Genomic DNA, 16,913 nt, shown 5'->3' on the forward strand with positions numbered 1-16,913 from the left:
AATAAAAAATGTATTTTCCCATTTACTCTGTTATATTCACACATGTGTCTATCAAATATATTCTTAAAAACTCAATTACATGAAATAATCTCTTGTTCTTTCATTATCTTGGAGACTTCCATCTTGGAAATTTCAGACCTTCTGCTGGAAACTAGAGAGGTTATTCTCTACACCCAGTGCACAGTTCTCATGTCAGTTCCCTTCCTGATTTCCTGTGTTAGATACTCTGTTTCCAAGGTCTCTATCTTCCTCTTCATTGTTCATTCTCTCATTTTGCTAAGAAATATTTTCGTCCTCTGCCGGTCCAGACATGCTAGTGATCTTTGTTCTTTTTTTCACACATGATTAATAGTTTGGTTTGTAAAGAATTTTAAATTTCAAATAATTTTCCTTCAGAACTTTAAAGGCATTGTTCCTTTACATCCTACTATGCTGTGTTGCTTTTGAGAAATTGCATATAATTCTGATTCTCATTCGTTTGTTGTCTTTCTGAAAGCATTTAAGAGTTTCTCATTATCCCTGACTTTAGGAAATCTCATAATAATGTCTTTGTATGTTTTTGTTTTTCATTCATTTTTATTTCCTCTCTCTTTTGTTGACTCCTTTCCTCCCCCATTCACTCTCCTTTCTGCTTTCTCTCCTTCCTTCCTTTCTTTCATGTTTAAGGACTCGAAGCTCTACTTACTCAATGAAGACAAACTTGATAGTACAAAATGAATATAATTCATATAAGAGAAGCAGACTAAATAAACTTAATTACCAGTTTTCAGAATAATAAGCTGTAATATCCTATGAATAATGCCAATAATTTTTAAATTAACATTATAATTATTGTGCCTTTTGATGTCAGTGTTGCCCCATCTTTGGTCAATAGATACTTATCTCAAAAACTTTAATTCCTAATTCCTTCAGATATGACACCAGTAGACTCTAATACATTTGTTGTTCTCTGGTGCAAAATGTCTAAGCTAATCTTCTGCACTTACTACCTCAGAACCGGAATTAGACATTTTTCTAAAGAGGCCTATAAGTGATTTTCACTGATAATGATAATTTAATTTCACAATAATAATTTTCACTGGTGTCTGGTGTATGTTTCCTCTATTTCTTTTATAAAAATGAGAAATGAACACATAAACATATATACGTTTATAAACCAAGAAACAAAACCCATTGTCCTAGAGTTGATTCTGACTCACAGTGACCCTATAGCATCCCTATATATACACACTCTTATTTTCATTTCCTTTTTAACATACACAGTAATTAATAAACATTTAGGAGAGATACTTTGACACTATACAAATATCCTGTTTCACCTTAAAGTGTATCTAGCCTATTGTGGTGTTCTAATAGCAATTTTCTATTTGCCTAATTCTTTCTACATGTATTACTTGGAAAGTATTGCTTAGCTAGAGATAAAATTCTTGGCTCACATTTTTTCCCTTTAAGTTTCTTGAAAATATTGATGCATATCTGTCTTGCTTTGTATGTTGCTGTTGAGAAATCAGATGCTAACCTGATTTTCTGTCCTTGAGTGTAAGTTGTGCTTCTACATGGAGGTACAGATAATTTTTTTTTTTCTGATGTTCAATTGTAATATTTTCCCTAGGCTTTATCTTGAAATTGACTTTTCTGGATCAGTTATCACAACCAGGTGGTGGGCTGTTTTAATATGTAGATTTAAGTCTTCTGTTATTTCTGAAAAATTTCTTGGATTATAATTTTAAATATTGTTTCTGCTCTATTGTTTTCTTTTCTTTTTTAGGGACTCCAATTTTATATGAGGTGTATCATCTTTGCTAATCTTCCATATTTATCATGTCCTCTCAGATTCTTTTTACCCCTTTCCTTTATTTTCATTCTCTTGACTGTTTTCATTTCTCTCTTTAATACCCCTTACTTTTAGTGTAGAATCTCTTCTCTCTTTGTAACCTTGTAATTTAGTCTTAATTTATAATATGACTTTCTCTTTTTCTCCAATATCTTTTCTATTAGTCAGTTTTCATTTTATATGTACTTTTGTCCATCTCAGTTCTTATTTGGAAGTTTTTATAAGAGCTCTTTTTTCTTATCTGAAAATGCTTGCTAAAACATATTGAGTTTAGGTTGAGATGCTGTGTTACAGTTTTTTCTCCATCCATGGTAATTTTTCTGGGAAGAATTTTCATCAACTGAAATGTTTTGATTTTTAATTTCTATTTTCTTCTTCTATTAGTTTGGTATGGATGTTGCCTATCAATTTTCTGTTTATTTTTAATTGCCTTGTTTTCTCTGGATCAGCAATGATAGATGATTCTGTTAGGTAGGATTGAGGAGATTCTGTAGATTATTAAGTTATTAGTTTCAGAGCAACGTCCTCTATTGGTAAATGATTTGCCATTTTTAAAATAGATGGTTCATCTTTGAGGGATGTGGTTAGTTTTGTCTTCTAACTTTGTGATCTTCTTCTTTCTGTAACACCTTTTCTAAGTTGAGCTTCCCAGGAAACAGACTTTGAGATGGAGATTTGCATGCAAGAAGTTTGATGGGGAATGCTGTCAGGCTCAATACTTGTTAAGGTGTGAAGGAATTAAGATCCGGCAAATGGCTGAGTTTAACTTCAGTGTAGCCGCCACAAAGACCTCAGCCAATTCCATGGGAAAGTGTGAACCTGGGATTTTCCTTCAGAATTTCTATGTGTTAAAGCAAGGGGTCTGGAATTTAAACTTCCTATGGAATTGTTATTGGATGCAGGTTACCCCAAGAAAATGGTGTGAAATGAATGAGGCAACTCTCTTCAGCCAAAGTCAATTCCCGGACAGGGATTCAGATGAGAACTGTCAGCTACCAGCACTCTCACAGCTGGGGAATTAACGTGGGAGCTGGACTGTGAACCATAGATCCACTACAGTCCACCTCTTAGACTCTTCAGAGCAGGTTGTTTCATATACTAAGTTTTGGGAACAGCGCTTCCAGGATTCTGGTTCTTGTCTTTTATTTGAGAATTTGAGATGATGAAAATTAGTGGGACAGCCTACAGCTTCCACTGCTACAGCTATTTTCAATCCAAAATTAATTTTCTTCCCCTCCTCATGATATCCCTCCCCTTTAGCTAATACCTCTGCTAGTTTAGGTGGCTAATATGGTGGGGTGACACAGAGGTCTGATCCTTGGGTTCTAAGCCTCTGGTCACCATGGCTTTTTCAGGCCATGCCTCTTACACTTGAAACTGTATTGTCAAACCTGGATAATGGAGTGCCAAGACATACCTATGGATTACCTGAATGACAAACATATTTTTCCCAGCCCCATTAAATAACAGCAGCTCTAGCTCTTCCTCATGATCAGGATCAATTATCACTGCAAGTCTTGTAATTCCTTTCCTTGTCTTCTGTCTGGTCTCCTGGCTCAAGGAACACAAAGTGACTGGGTGGCAGGTGTAGCTTTAAGTATAATAGGATACTCTCTCTGTTTCCTAGTAAAAACATTTTTTTTCTGAGATCCTGGATCTCTAAACCCTTACTGTAAGGCATTAAGAAAAGTTATAAAATAACTAAGCAAGACCTTGAATTACTGTATCACAGTGCTAAACTAAGATTTCAAAAATAATAAGGCATATAAAATCTTCACGTTTTTAAATGACTATAACAATTATTACTATTATTTTAATAACAGTATTAGTGAGAGAAAACAATGATTTTATTATTAACACAATAAAATAAAAAATTATTTTTATTACCATTTCTTTGATTTAATCTCATTCTTTTTACATTTATATTTTTATGTTTTATAATATACATAATATTTTAGTATAGTGGTACAATAGGTAAAATGAATATACTCCAAATGATTTTACTGATATCAACAAACAGCTGAAAAATTTGGGAATCCCTCCTGTAATGCAGGCACTAACAGATGGATGATAGTCGACAACCCAAAAGTAGATGAGATAATCTCTGGAAAACTATAGAAAAAAAAGGGAGACCAAATATAGAATTAAGGAAACACAAGCACCATTAAAGGCAAAGACAGAAACAATCCAGCACAGAAGTTAGGAAGATAGAAGAAATGAATGTTATCACAGAAGCTAGTGGTGAGAGACTTTCAATAGTACTAAACACTACAGCTTAGGAATATAATTAGGAAATGTTCTTTATTTTTGGCATTTAGACTTTGGTTGTGACTTTAGTGAGAGTGAAGTTTCAGTGAAATGGTGGGGGCAGAAAAATAATAAGTGGGAGGGAACCAGATAGAAAAATTCACAATCTAACACCCACTCCACCTAGTTTCTCTTAGTAAGGTCCCCTTATGTCACAGATCCTTAAGCTTCAGCCAACTTTTTTTTTTAACTACCCTTTCTCTGATTAAGCCTTGGTCTTTCAAGATTCTAGGCCTTTACTCATGCGATTCCTTCAGGCTACTGACCTTCCACATGCTCTCTGTTTATTAACATCCTACTTATCCTGCAAAGTTCATCGGAAATGTCACTTCCATTGAGAAATCTTTCTTTCTTCCTTCTCGCCACTATTCACTTCCTTTGCTATTGTCATGGATTGAATTGTGCCCCCCAAAAATATCTGTCAGCTGGGCTGGGTCATGATTCCCAGTATTGTATAATTGTGTACCATTTTGTAATCTGATGTGATTTCCTTATGTGTTGTAAATTCAATCACTATGATGTAATAAAATGGATTAGCGGCAGTTATACTGACGAGGTATACAAGATTGGATAGTATTTTAAGCCAATCTCTTTTGAGATATAAAAGAGAGAAGCAAGCAGAGACACATGGGAACCTCATACTACCAAGAAAGCAGTGCCAGAAGCAGAGTGTGTGCCTTGGAACTGAGGTTCTTGCGTAGAGAAGCTCCCAGACCAAGGGAAGATTGATGACACGGACTTTCCTCTAGAGCCAACAGAGAAAGTGTTCTCTTGGAGCTGACACCCTGAATTTGGACTTGTAGCCTACTGGACTGTGAGAGAATAAACTTCTCTGTTAAAGCCAACCACTTATGGTATTCCTGTTACAGCAGCACTAGATGACTAAGACAGCTATATTCCCACATAAAGTTTGCATGTCTTTGATAATGCTTATCAAAGCTTGACTTGTACTCTAGTTAGTAATGTAAGTGTCTTTCTCCCCTGCTAGATTATAAGCTTATTTTCAGGAGCTCCTTTTAATATCTAAAAGTGTCTCATTCCTACTCAGCTCACATCTTGTGCCCCCTCGTGCCTATTATCTTATTCAATGCCTTCTATATTATAAGTACTTAATAAAGGTTGAAGAAAACTCAAATTTCAACAAGTAAGCTTGCAGTGAAACTAGGTTAGTTTTCTGTGAGGAACTTAAAAGATATATGATATGGTCCCTGACTTAAGGATATTAAATCAAGTCATACAAGTAGAAGGATATATAAGTTGCACTTAATTGTCAAATGTGTTATGAAGGCAAGTAAGTACCATGTAGGTCAGGAAGAGGAAAACTCAAAAAAGCAATGTAGATTAAAAGATCTGAGGAAGTCCTGGGGGGGGCGGGGCAGGGATCAGACTGAACTCAAGGATGAGAAGAATTGGGGTGGAAAGACTGAGAAATAGGTGTTTTAGGTGAGGAAATATTATGAGCAAGATCTCTGAGTCAAGGGTGAATCAAGTGCACAGAGGAACAGTGAAGTGATGTGCTGAGAGGAAGAAAGCAAGGGGACAGATAAGACCCAGTCAGAGTATGGAGTATCTCAAATACCAAAACACGGAAAATGGATTTGGTTTGAAAAATAATGAGGGACAATTAAAAATTCTTGAGCATGGGAATATCTTTTGTTTTCATTTATTCAACAAATATTTATTGAGCACTCCAAAGTGCCAGACACTGTGAAGGTGTTGGGACTGGAATAATGAACAAAGCAGAGACATTTCCTCCCCTCTTCAATCTATATGCTAATGGTGGTGGTAGAGTGGGGGTGATGGATTATACAATTACCAACTAATAAATATATGATATGTTGAGGTATGAATAGCAGTATAATGAAAAACAAACAAACAAACAAAAAAACCCAAGGTAATGAAGATAAAGAGCAGCTACGGTGAAGAGAAAAGATAGAAAAACAAGTTCAGTAATTCATTTGGGCTAAATAATTCCTACGGATTTAATTGTGTCCTCCTAAAATTTGTGTTGTAAATCCTAACCTCTATGCCTGTGGTTACAATCCCATTTGGGAATGGGTTGTCTTTGTTATGTTAAGGAGGCAGGATCAGTGTAGGGTGTATCTTGAGTCAGTCTCTTTAGAGACATAAACAAGATTAAACAAGCACTAGATAACTAAGACAGAATTTGGTACCAGAAGAATGGAGTGCTATTTTAACAGATACCTAAAATATGGAGGTGGTTTTGGAATTGGGTAATGTGAAGAGGCTAGAAGAATTTTAAGGTTCCTAATAGTAAAAGACTAGATTGCCTTGAAGAGGCTGTTGGTAGAATTATGGATGTCAAAGGCAATTCTGGCAAAGGATCTGAAGGAAGTGAGGAAAGCTATAGAGAGAGTCTCTATCGACTTTGAGAATATATATGGCACCAGCAACAGAATATCGTTAGAAATATGGATGTTAAGTGTATTTTTGGTGCGGTTTTAAAAGAAAATGATAAACACTGGACTATGAAGGAAGGGCAATGTTTTTTATGCAGTGGCGAAGAACTTGTCTGAATTCTGTTCAAATGTTTGGTGGAACGTAGAACTTGTAAGTGATAAACTTGGATATATGGCTGAAGAGATTGCTAGGCAAGATCTTAAAAAGGTCATGTGGCTCCTTCTTGCCACTTACAGTAAAATGTGAGAGGAAAAAGATGGATTTAAAAATAAACTGTGCAAAATGAAACCAGAACTTAAAGATTTGGAAAATTCTGTTGTACAAACTAAGGAAACGTGCCCTAAAATGCTCACCAAGGACTTGGTGACTCAAACTTTCTTTAAGGAGAGTAAACCTGTGACTGATGGATCTAACAAAATGCCACAGCAGAAAATCCATCAACTTACACTGAAGAAGACAGGGACAGAATGAAAGGAAAGCAAGCTGTCTCCCCCTTGGAATTCTGCAGGCAGGAAACAGGCCATAGGAGCTACATCTGTTTTCCTCCAAGAAAGAAAAGGACCATCCCTGGAGCAGCATGGAGATTAGTAAAACTGTTGGAAGGCCCATGGGAAGCAGGGTCTTCTTAGTTTCTAAGGATAGGGCCAGAGTCTCCTAGATCTCAAAAAGTGGGCCAGAGCCTCATTGGTTTCAAAACGTTGGATCTTTACTAGTTTGTTTCCAGAGTCTGGGGCTGCCTTTAAGCTGTTCCATGGGGATACAGCTGCCACTCAAAGCTGAGGAGATGGGCCTGCTGTCCCTAAGGAGCAGAAGAAAGAAGTCTGCTGGATCAAGGTGGTGTGGTTGTCACTCAGATACACTAGGAGGATGAGGCCACCCAGAGTCAAGGAGAAGAGTTGCCATACCATTGGGTCTGTGGGAAGGGGTGAAGTCCAGGGCCAAGGGATCTTCACCCAGGATTTAGAGAGCATGGTCACCACCCAGAGTCTGGAGAGCAGAGCCATTACTCAGATGATCTCAGAGAAGACATGATTATTTTCAAGCTTTGACAGCTAATGTAAATTGTTCTGCTGGGTTTTTTGACTTACTTTGTGCCCATTATCTCTTATTTTCCTCCAATTTCTCCCATTTGTAAAGGCAAAGTCTACTTTGTGCCTGTTCCACAATTGTACTTTGGAAACAGATAATTTGTTGTCTAGATTTCACAACTTAACAGATGAAAAGGAATTTTGCCCCAGGATGGAATACTCCTTCAGTCTCATGCATATTTGATTTAAATGCTTCAGAAGATGAGATTTTGGGCTTAGAGTTCATTTGAGACTTTTGAGAGGAGATGGGGTGAAAGTGTTTTGCATGTGGTAAGGACAAGAATTTTGGGGAACCAAACAGCAGAATGTTATGGATTGAACTGTCATTCCCAAAAATATGTGTTATATATCCTAACCTCTATGCCTGTAGTTAAAATCCTATTTGGGAATGGATTGTGTTTGTTATGTTAATGAGGCTGGATAAGCCTAGGGTGTATCTTGTGTCAATATCTTTTGAGATAAAAGATATTAAGCACGCAAATGACAGAAGCAGAGATGCAGGAAGAAAAATGCCAAGCCACATGAAGACCGCACAGGAGCAGAAGCTAAAACAGACAAGGACCTTCTTCCAGAGCCAACAGAAAGAGAAAGCCTCCGCCTAGAACCAGCACCCTGAATTTGGGCCTCTAGTCTCCTAAACTGAGAAAATAAATTCCTGTTTGTTAAAGCCATCCATTCATGGTATTTCTATTTTAGCAGCACTAGATAATTAAGACAATAGTAATATCAAAGTTTTTCCAGTGAGGACTGGAAGGACATGGGGACAGATTCAACTCACAGAGTAAAGAAGTCAGTGACCTTGGCTGAACTCACCACACCTTTTCATCTTTTCTTCATCAAATCCTAATTAATATTCATAAGCCACATTAAACCTACTTCCTCCAATAAGTGGTCAAACAACTCTGAGAATTTTTCGGGCCATTTTACATTTTATGCACAGAATTGGTGAACAGGATTTAAAAATTAGATCAGTTACATAAGAGTCAACAAGATAATTATCATTGACTTTAATGAGGGTCATTTGCTTCTACCACAGAATCTTACAGAGCATCTGTAATTAATGCCATGTGGTTTCTATGTTTTGTGGACTGAGTCTCCTCACAGAAATACACTGATGTCAGTTCAAGAAAATCTCTTTAGGATTAGATGGAAAACAAACTTTGCACTATAATTATAGTCACTCATATATTGGTAGTCTCCAAGATTTTCACTCTTTTAATCCCAAATATTTTAGGGACCAAAATTTATATTCAGAAATTCTATTTATCCTAACACCATAAGGTAAGTAACAAGCTATTCTTCTCAGAGAAATCCAGGTAAGAGAAATATTCTAATTTATTTTTACTTTTAATAATGACATCCAAAAATATTTAATTCTCAAAATTTATTATCTTCATTGTTCTTAGATTTAAACTCATTAGTTATCTTTCTAGTTTTTCTCTAAATTGAATACTGTGAGGAACTAGGTTAAGACACAATACTGCAATTCATCCTGACTTTTTCTGATTATACGTAAAATTTCAAAACAGGTAAAGTCACAAAGTAATTCTATGAAACAATTCAAGTTTGTTGTTGTTAGGTGCCATCGAGTCAGTTCTGAGTCATAGCAACCCTATGTACAACAGAACAGTACGCTGCCTGATCCTGTGCCATTCTCACAATCATTGCTATGTTTGAGCCCATGGTTGCAGAAATGTGAATTTAAAATTATTTCTAATTTTGCTGAATAATTAGATGATTTATATTTAATACTTTTAAATAAACAAAAAAAATATGTAGCCATTATCTTTCTTTCAATGTTTATGGAAAAATTAATTTCAATATTATGGACAAATAAATCCATTTTGACCATAGAATTTACATGATTAGCATCTTCAGTTGAAATTTTCTACTGCTATCACTAGATGAGATAACCTTTTAAGACAAAACAAAATTTGTTCTAAAAAATCCTAAGACTATTGAAAGTGTTTTAGAAAACTAAAGTATAAAGGCAGCTTACTTTAACTTATTAACTTAGAAGCTATTGTGATATAATTCAGAAAATTTTATAATTTTCCAAGGAAACAGAAATATAGTAGATAAGATTGTACAACATGATTAATGTAATTAGTGTCACGAAATTGTACACTTGAAAAATCTTAAACTGGCAAGTGGTGTGTTACATATACCTTTACAACAATTTTTGTAAAGTCAATTCAAGTAATAGGAAAATACAGTTTTTCAAATAAAGACTTTGAATAATTTCCTTTGTAAACTCATCTTCAAAGTTCATAATCTCAATTTGCAGAGGCCACAGTTGTCACTTAGCATCATTGGTAGGATACTGGAAACAAGTTCACTTGTCCCAGGTGATCAGGATGGAGCTAAGATTTGAATCAATTCTGCCTTTTTACCAGAGCATTTTATAGCTCCCTTCACAGAAGTATAAGTCACAGTTAATCTCAAAATGCTTACAATCTAATAAACAAATTGTGCATACACATATAAAACAGCAATGTAGATTAAACATGAGAAATTCTTGATTACGTTGGGTAAATAACATATGCTTAAGGACTCAGAAAAGAGAGATCAGTGTAGTCTGATCATTTATTTACTTAAAATTTTATTATGTATCTTTATATGTAAATGATGCCTTAGAAAATTATGGAAAGGATATAGACATTTATTCAAAGTGCCAAATATTTATATTTGGAAAAATAATTTCTAAAAAATTATAGCACAGGCAGGGTCAGTGTTTATAGAAATGAGTAAGTGTGGCACTGAGGGTGAGGATGAGGGAGCTGAACAATGGGTCGAAAGAGTGAGAAAGCTGGAAGAGCTATTGGTGTATGTGGGAAATACGAATGGATGAGGATCAGGGTACAGAGAACCTTAAATGTCATCGTAAAGTATTTGAAATTATCTTAGAGACAACAAATATTAAAGTCTTCTTGGCAGCAGTGTTGCATTTGACAACGTCATGAAGTAATGGCCACTGAACTCCGGCAAAGATAAATAGATCTGGAAATAATCAGGATAATGTGACCTTAAATAAGTAATCAAACAATGGCGAGCTTCTGTCTGATAAGTGGTAGAAGTCTCTACGGAACCAACTGGAGAGGACACATACTGGATGTTTATCAATTTTTTTAATATGGTCATAATTATTAGCGTATGATCTGCAAATCTCATAAGAGTAGAACAACAGGAGATCCTTAAGGCTAAAAATGGTAAGTACTCAGATAAAGATGGAAAATGTTAATATTTATTTTCAACTAGTCTCAGAAAATTTGCTCCATCATAGCAGAATGTGTTAATAGAAATATAAAGATGATATACATCAATTAACGTGTTAAGGAAATCAATGCATTTTTATTTCTCTAGCTTTCCAAGGTAATTTGTTTTAAATAGTTCCCTGCTTAAGACTTAGTAACATTTGTGCACTTTCTAAATTATAAATTTAGCACTTCCATACTTTGTCATTTTTAAATTTTCACTCCAATGTGATAGTATATAAAAAAAAGCTTACTCAATTAAAAAAATATATACACATATATATACAGGAAAATGGATTTTAAGTACACATTAAGGATCATAAATAGAAAAATGGTCATTGAAATATTTGAGAATAGTAAATATAGAGTACCCTATATTTGTCCACTATCTTTGTATAAATTGATATTCAAAAACCTTTTCACTGCAAGGATTTCCTTGGGATTATCAAAATATTCCTGTGAATCTTGAGCTTCAATACTTGAGGTCATATAAGATGATACTTTAGTGGAACTAACGTTCCCTACTAGTATGCATGCCTGTATTTCAGAGACAGCAGGGGGAAGCTTGAGGGAGTGACTCTACTCCTTGTTGTCCAAGAGAAATTCGAGGGGACAATTAGAAACATTCTAAATTAGAGTCTTATCTCTCCATGCTTTCTATCTCAACAGAGAATGTAGAGATGACCGAGGACAATTACTCCTTGACAACTGAGTTTATGCTCATAGGATTTACGGATCACCCAGGTCTGAAGATCCTTCTGTTTGTGGTGTTCTTTGCTATTTATCTGATCACCATGGTGGGGAATCTTGGTTTGGTGGTGTTGATTTTCATGGAGCGCCCTCTCCACACACCCATGTACATCTTTCTGGGCAACCTCGCTTTGATGGATTCCTGTTGTTCCTGTGCCATCACCCCCAAGATGTTAGAGAACTTCTTTTCTGAGGACAGAATGATTTCCCTCTATGAATGCATGGCACAATTTTATTTTTTCTGCCTTGCTGAAACTGTGGACTGCTTTCTCCTGGTAGCAATGGCCTATGATCGCTATGTGGCAATATGTAGTCCACTGCAGTATCATACCATGATGTCGATAAAACTCTGCATTCAGATGACCATAGGGTCCTACATAGCTGGGAACCTGCATGCCATGATTCATGTAGTACTTCTATTAAGGTTAACCTTTTGTAGATCTCACCAAATCAATCACTTTTTTTGTGATGTTCTTCCATTGTACAGACTATCTTGTGTTGACCCTTATATCAATGAACTGATGGTCCTTATCTTTTCAGGGTCAATTCAAATCTTCACTATTACCATAGTCCTAATCTCTTATCTTTGCATTCTTTTCACAATTTTCAAAATGAAATCCAAAGAGGGAAGAAGCAAAGCTTTATCTACTTGTGCATCTCACTTTCTCTCTGTCTCAGTATTCTATGGTTCTCTTCTGTTCATGTACATTCGGCCAAGTTCAGTTAAAGAAGGGGATAAAGATACATCAGGTGCGATTTTTTATACTCTAGTAATTCCTTTATTAAACCCTTTTATCTATGGTCTAAGAAATAAGGAAGTAATAAATGTTATGAAAAGAATTATGAAGAACAGAAAACCTCATAACATTCTGAAATAAATATCTCCTGTGAAAAATTGATTTTAATTAGAAAAACTTTTTTCAAAGTCAAGGACACTGGGAAAATGGAAAATGGCCACTTTGTATATCAAATATTAAATCACTAAACCGTGATGGTTTTTAAGTCAAATAATGTATAAATTTTTAAATAAATTCAGAAAGGAGGAATTCTGTGTTAAAATATAATTCAAAATCTAAATTACTAAGGTCTCTTAGGAGCCAATTAAATGACTACACCTAAGGTCACATCAGAGTGGAATTAGCTACATTTTTCAACATATCTGACAAGTCCTAGGTATAAAAGTCAGTATATAAAGGTAGCCTCCATTTAGCATTGTTGGCAAATTTATGGAATCTCTAAGGATAGTCTTACAAACTCATACGCATTTCAAGTTCTCCTATATTAATTACTTAAGCCACACCATCTATCAGAAGTCAACTGTGCATTTGAATTCTAGTCTCAAATTTCTTTGAGTTGTTCAAGAGTTTATGTTTGAATATGGATTTATACAGAATATGTATTCTCAAATCAAGAACATCTTTATCTTTAGTGTTAGTCACTTTTTTGGTCAAGCTCTCTGAAATAGACTGTATAATGGTAATTTATAAATCTTTAGTTGAAAATATTGCTATTTATATGGAAGTCTTATGAATTTGAATGTTTTCACGTAGTTTGATAGTGGTCCATGATGCATGAGAGTATAATTCCTGAATATATTAATTAAATCAAAGGTTTTCCCCCAAGATAGCATTACTTGTCTTGTTTGTTATTAGGAACATCACTAATCTGCACCAATTCCCATGTAAATTATAGGTATAGTATGAACATTAGCAGAAAGCTGGAGATGCTGTTCAATAAAAATGAGGTAGAAAAGAGTGAAAATCTTTAAAAAAAAAAACTAAACAACAACAACAAAAAATTTATTGATCACTTAAGTGTGCAAATATGAAAGGAAAAATGGTTTAATGAGAACCCATCTTCTGCTAGACACAAAACTAAACCTTTCAAATACACACCTTCCAATTAGTTAAGCATTATTTTTCATGCTATTTCAGAGTAAAAACTCATACTTTGAAATATTAAGTAGTTTGTCCAAGTTCTTGCAGGCCACCAAATGGAGTTAGGATTTGAATCAATGATCTTCTTCGCCTTCTAATGTTTTATAACTCCTTTCACAGAAACTTAAGCCACAATTAATCTCCACATGCTTAAAATCTAATAGGAAATTAGACATACACATATGGAGGGAAAAAGCGATGTAGATTATACACAATGAATTTTAGGTTGTCTTGGGTATACAGCATGTGCTTGGGAGCATGGAATCTGGAGATCGGTTTAGCCTAGGGTATTCAGTCATTAGGTACCATCAGAAATAACAAATGTATAAACAGTGGGAAAAAATTGATATGAGGGAAAAACAGGAATACAAGCATGAGCAGAGTCAATGTTTATGGAAATGAGTGTGACAATGGTGGTAGGTAATGAGGGAAGTGAAGGATGGGTGTAGAAACCTGGCAGAGCTATTGGTGAAAGCTGTTGGTGAGTGTGGAAAATAAAGATGGTAGTAAATCCATTTAATGAGAATTTTAAACGCCACAATAGGGAATCTGAATTTATCTTAGAGACATCAAACGGATGTTTTCCTAGTGGCAGATTGGAGTTGTCCCTTGGTATCTGCAGGGAATTGGTTCCATGTCCCCCATGAATATCAAAATCTGAGGATTTTCCAGTCCTTTATATAAAATGAAGTAGTATTTGCATATAACCTACACACATCCTCCAGTATACTTTAAATCATCCCTAGATTACTTATAATACCTAATACCATTTAAATGACATGTAAATAGTTGTTAATGCTTACATTTAATAATGCTTTCTCTGTCTCTGCACTTTATCAAAAACCAGACAGACCATTTTTACCTTTGTAAGGACAGCACTTCAACTAACACTTGCACAAACTTCAGCTTCTTTCTGCTTTATTGTGCAAATTCTGGATTCTTTCTTAACAACCTGCAGTGACAGCAAGCTACAATGCACTTTTCAAAAGATCTGAGATTTTTCTGGACACGCTTTAAACTCCTTACTGAAGTCACTCCTAAAGTCTACCCTTTAGCCACAAATTAGACATGCCTATAAAACAAACAATAACACACATAGTTCAACCATGTATATGAGACTACATGGGCACACCAGCCCAGAAGCAAAGACAAGAAGGCAGGAATGGACGGGAAAACTGGACAAATGAAAATCGGGAAACTGAAGTCAAGAAGGGGAGAGTGTTGACACATCGTAGGGTTGGAGATCAATGTCACAAAACAATGTGTCTATTAATTATTTAATGAGAAACTAATTTGCTCTGTAAACTTTCACCTAAAGCACAATAAAAAAAAAAACTATGAGCAGAGGGAAAAAAAAAATTTATAGGAAGACTTACGAATAGGTGGTTACTAGATAACATTAAGCCAAACAAGTTATTCTCAGGGTGCTTTGCTGGGTGGGATCTTCTATTTGTTTCTCCCATTGAGATCCCATGGTACGATATGCCAGCTTCTCACTAAGTCTGCTTATTCTGGGACTTCTAAGCAGGCTGTTTTATGTCTGGAACCTGGTTTCCCCCTAAACTGTTACTTCTCTTTCTAAGCTGCCTTGGCCTATTAGCAAAGAAATTAACACCTGGAAAGGAGATCATCTCCCCAGCAACATTCTATTATAATTCATTTCTCTCTTCCCACCTGTTTGGCAAGACTGTTCTTTGAGTCTCTTGGTTTAGGGACCTGTAAGCAGACTCTGATGGTGTAGTGGTTAAGAGCTAGGGTGCTAACCAAAAGCTCTGAAGTTCTAATCCTTCAGCTGCTCTTTGGAAACCCTATGGGACAGTTCTACTCTGTCCTATAAGTTCCCAATGAGTTGTGACTGAGTTGACAGCAATGGGTTTGGTTTGGTTTTTTGGAAGCAGCCTCTTAAATTTATTTGGTCTTTTTAAGTTGTTATTTTCTACCTTTAGGAAACAAGCAAAGCAATGAACATTTAATAATAAATTAAGGTGGAAAGTAGACTAATTCTTTTTAGAAAGATTTTTCTACAGGAAGGTTTTTCCAGTTAAACTTCCATCTCCTATTAGCCAGAAAATTAATTTAACAAGACTATCTGATTCCATGAGCAAGCTGGTCAATCCATATTTTAATGTAAAACAAAGTTAATATTCATGATCATTAATCTGATTTTTCTCTCAATAACCTATTCATTTGATTAATGTCTTTTCCCAGAACTCTCTCTTACCTTGTGAATCTCACCAATCTAGTTTTCCCTTGTTTGAGAATGATTTAAGAATTCTACTCTGTCTTTAAACCTTAAACCAAAAATATTCCCTGAAGTCTTCTTAAAACCAAACAATAGTTTATCTTAACTAGTAAAAAATGTCTGCCTTGAGCATTATGCTCTTTTAAGAACTATCTATATGGCCATCAAATTGACAACAGCAACCTGAAAGATTAGATAGGAACCATAAGGGGCAGTATGTTTATGTTGATGGCGGAGGAACAACTCAGAAAAAGAGAGTGAGAATGGTTACACAACTCAAAGAAAGTAACCAATGACACTGAATTATACATGTACAAACTGTTGCATTGCCGTATGGTCTGCTCTGTATATCCTCAACAACAACAACAAAATAAATAAAATTTTTTAAAAATTTAAGATTTTTATTTTCTCGTCAAGAGATAGCACTTTACGCTACCTTTTAGCATTTGAGGGATTGCTTTGACCACTAGGAGTCATTTCTTCACAGAAACAAAGGGTGAACACAACACAAGTAGCAAACAAACAAGACGTGAGGCAAACAATGTTCAAACAAGGAGTGCTGGAGAGAGCTTGAGGATCTGTGAAAGGGTGGGAGGCTATGGCAGGGTATGCCTACATATTTCATTCTTGTGGATTAAGCATAGTGCTCAGCATCTGGCAAATACAAGTATTTCTTTTTGGAACTTTCTTTTTTTTAATATTTTCGATTCATAGTTGGTTGAATCTGCAAATGTGGAACCCATGGTTACAGAGGCCAACAGTAATATGATTTCTTTAGAAAACTGATTTGGCATTTGACTGGAAAAAGTCTAGAAGCAATGAGACTAACTGCAATAATACAAATATCAGGTGGTAAAAGCTGAAACTGGAGAAGACGCTATAAAGCAAAAGTTCATGAAGCCTTTTTTGACCAAGACTAAATGATTGGATTTCTTTCTTTTTTTTTTTTATTGTACTTCAGGTGAAGGCTTACAGAACAAATAGATTCTCATGAAACAGTAGTACACATGTTGTTTTATGACATTGGTTAACAACTCCACAACATATTAACCCTCTAACTTCTCAACATTTTTTTTTTTT

General features: G+C 35.3%; 1 protein-coding gene across 1 annotated transcript; it reads left to right on the top strand.

The window, feature by feature from the left end:
* Positions 1-11,554: 11,554 nt before the first annotated feature.
* On the top strand, positions 11,555-12,587 carry LOC101343231 (olfactory receptor 5K1-like). The gene has a single exon (XM_012559732.2). It carries the CDS (start codon positions 11,555-11,557, stop codon positions 12,530-12,532), a length of 978 nt encoding a protein of 325 aa, XP_012415186.2. The 3' UTR covers positions 12,533-12,587.
* The last annotated feature ends 4,326 nt before the right edge of the window (positions 12,588-16,913 follow it).

This window comes from Trichechus manatus, unplaced genomic scaffold, assembly GCF_000243295.1.
Source record: "Trichechus manatus latirostris isolate Lorelei unplaced genomic scaffold, TriManLat1.0 scaffold00299, whole genome shotgun sequence".
In the NCBI taxonomy this organism is placed as follows: Eukaryota; Metazoa; Chordata; class Mammalia; order Sirenia; family Trichechidae; genus Trichechus; species Trichechus manatus.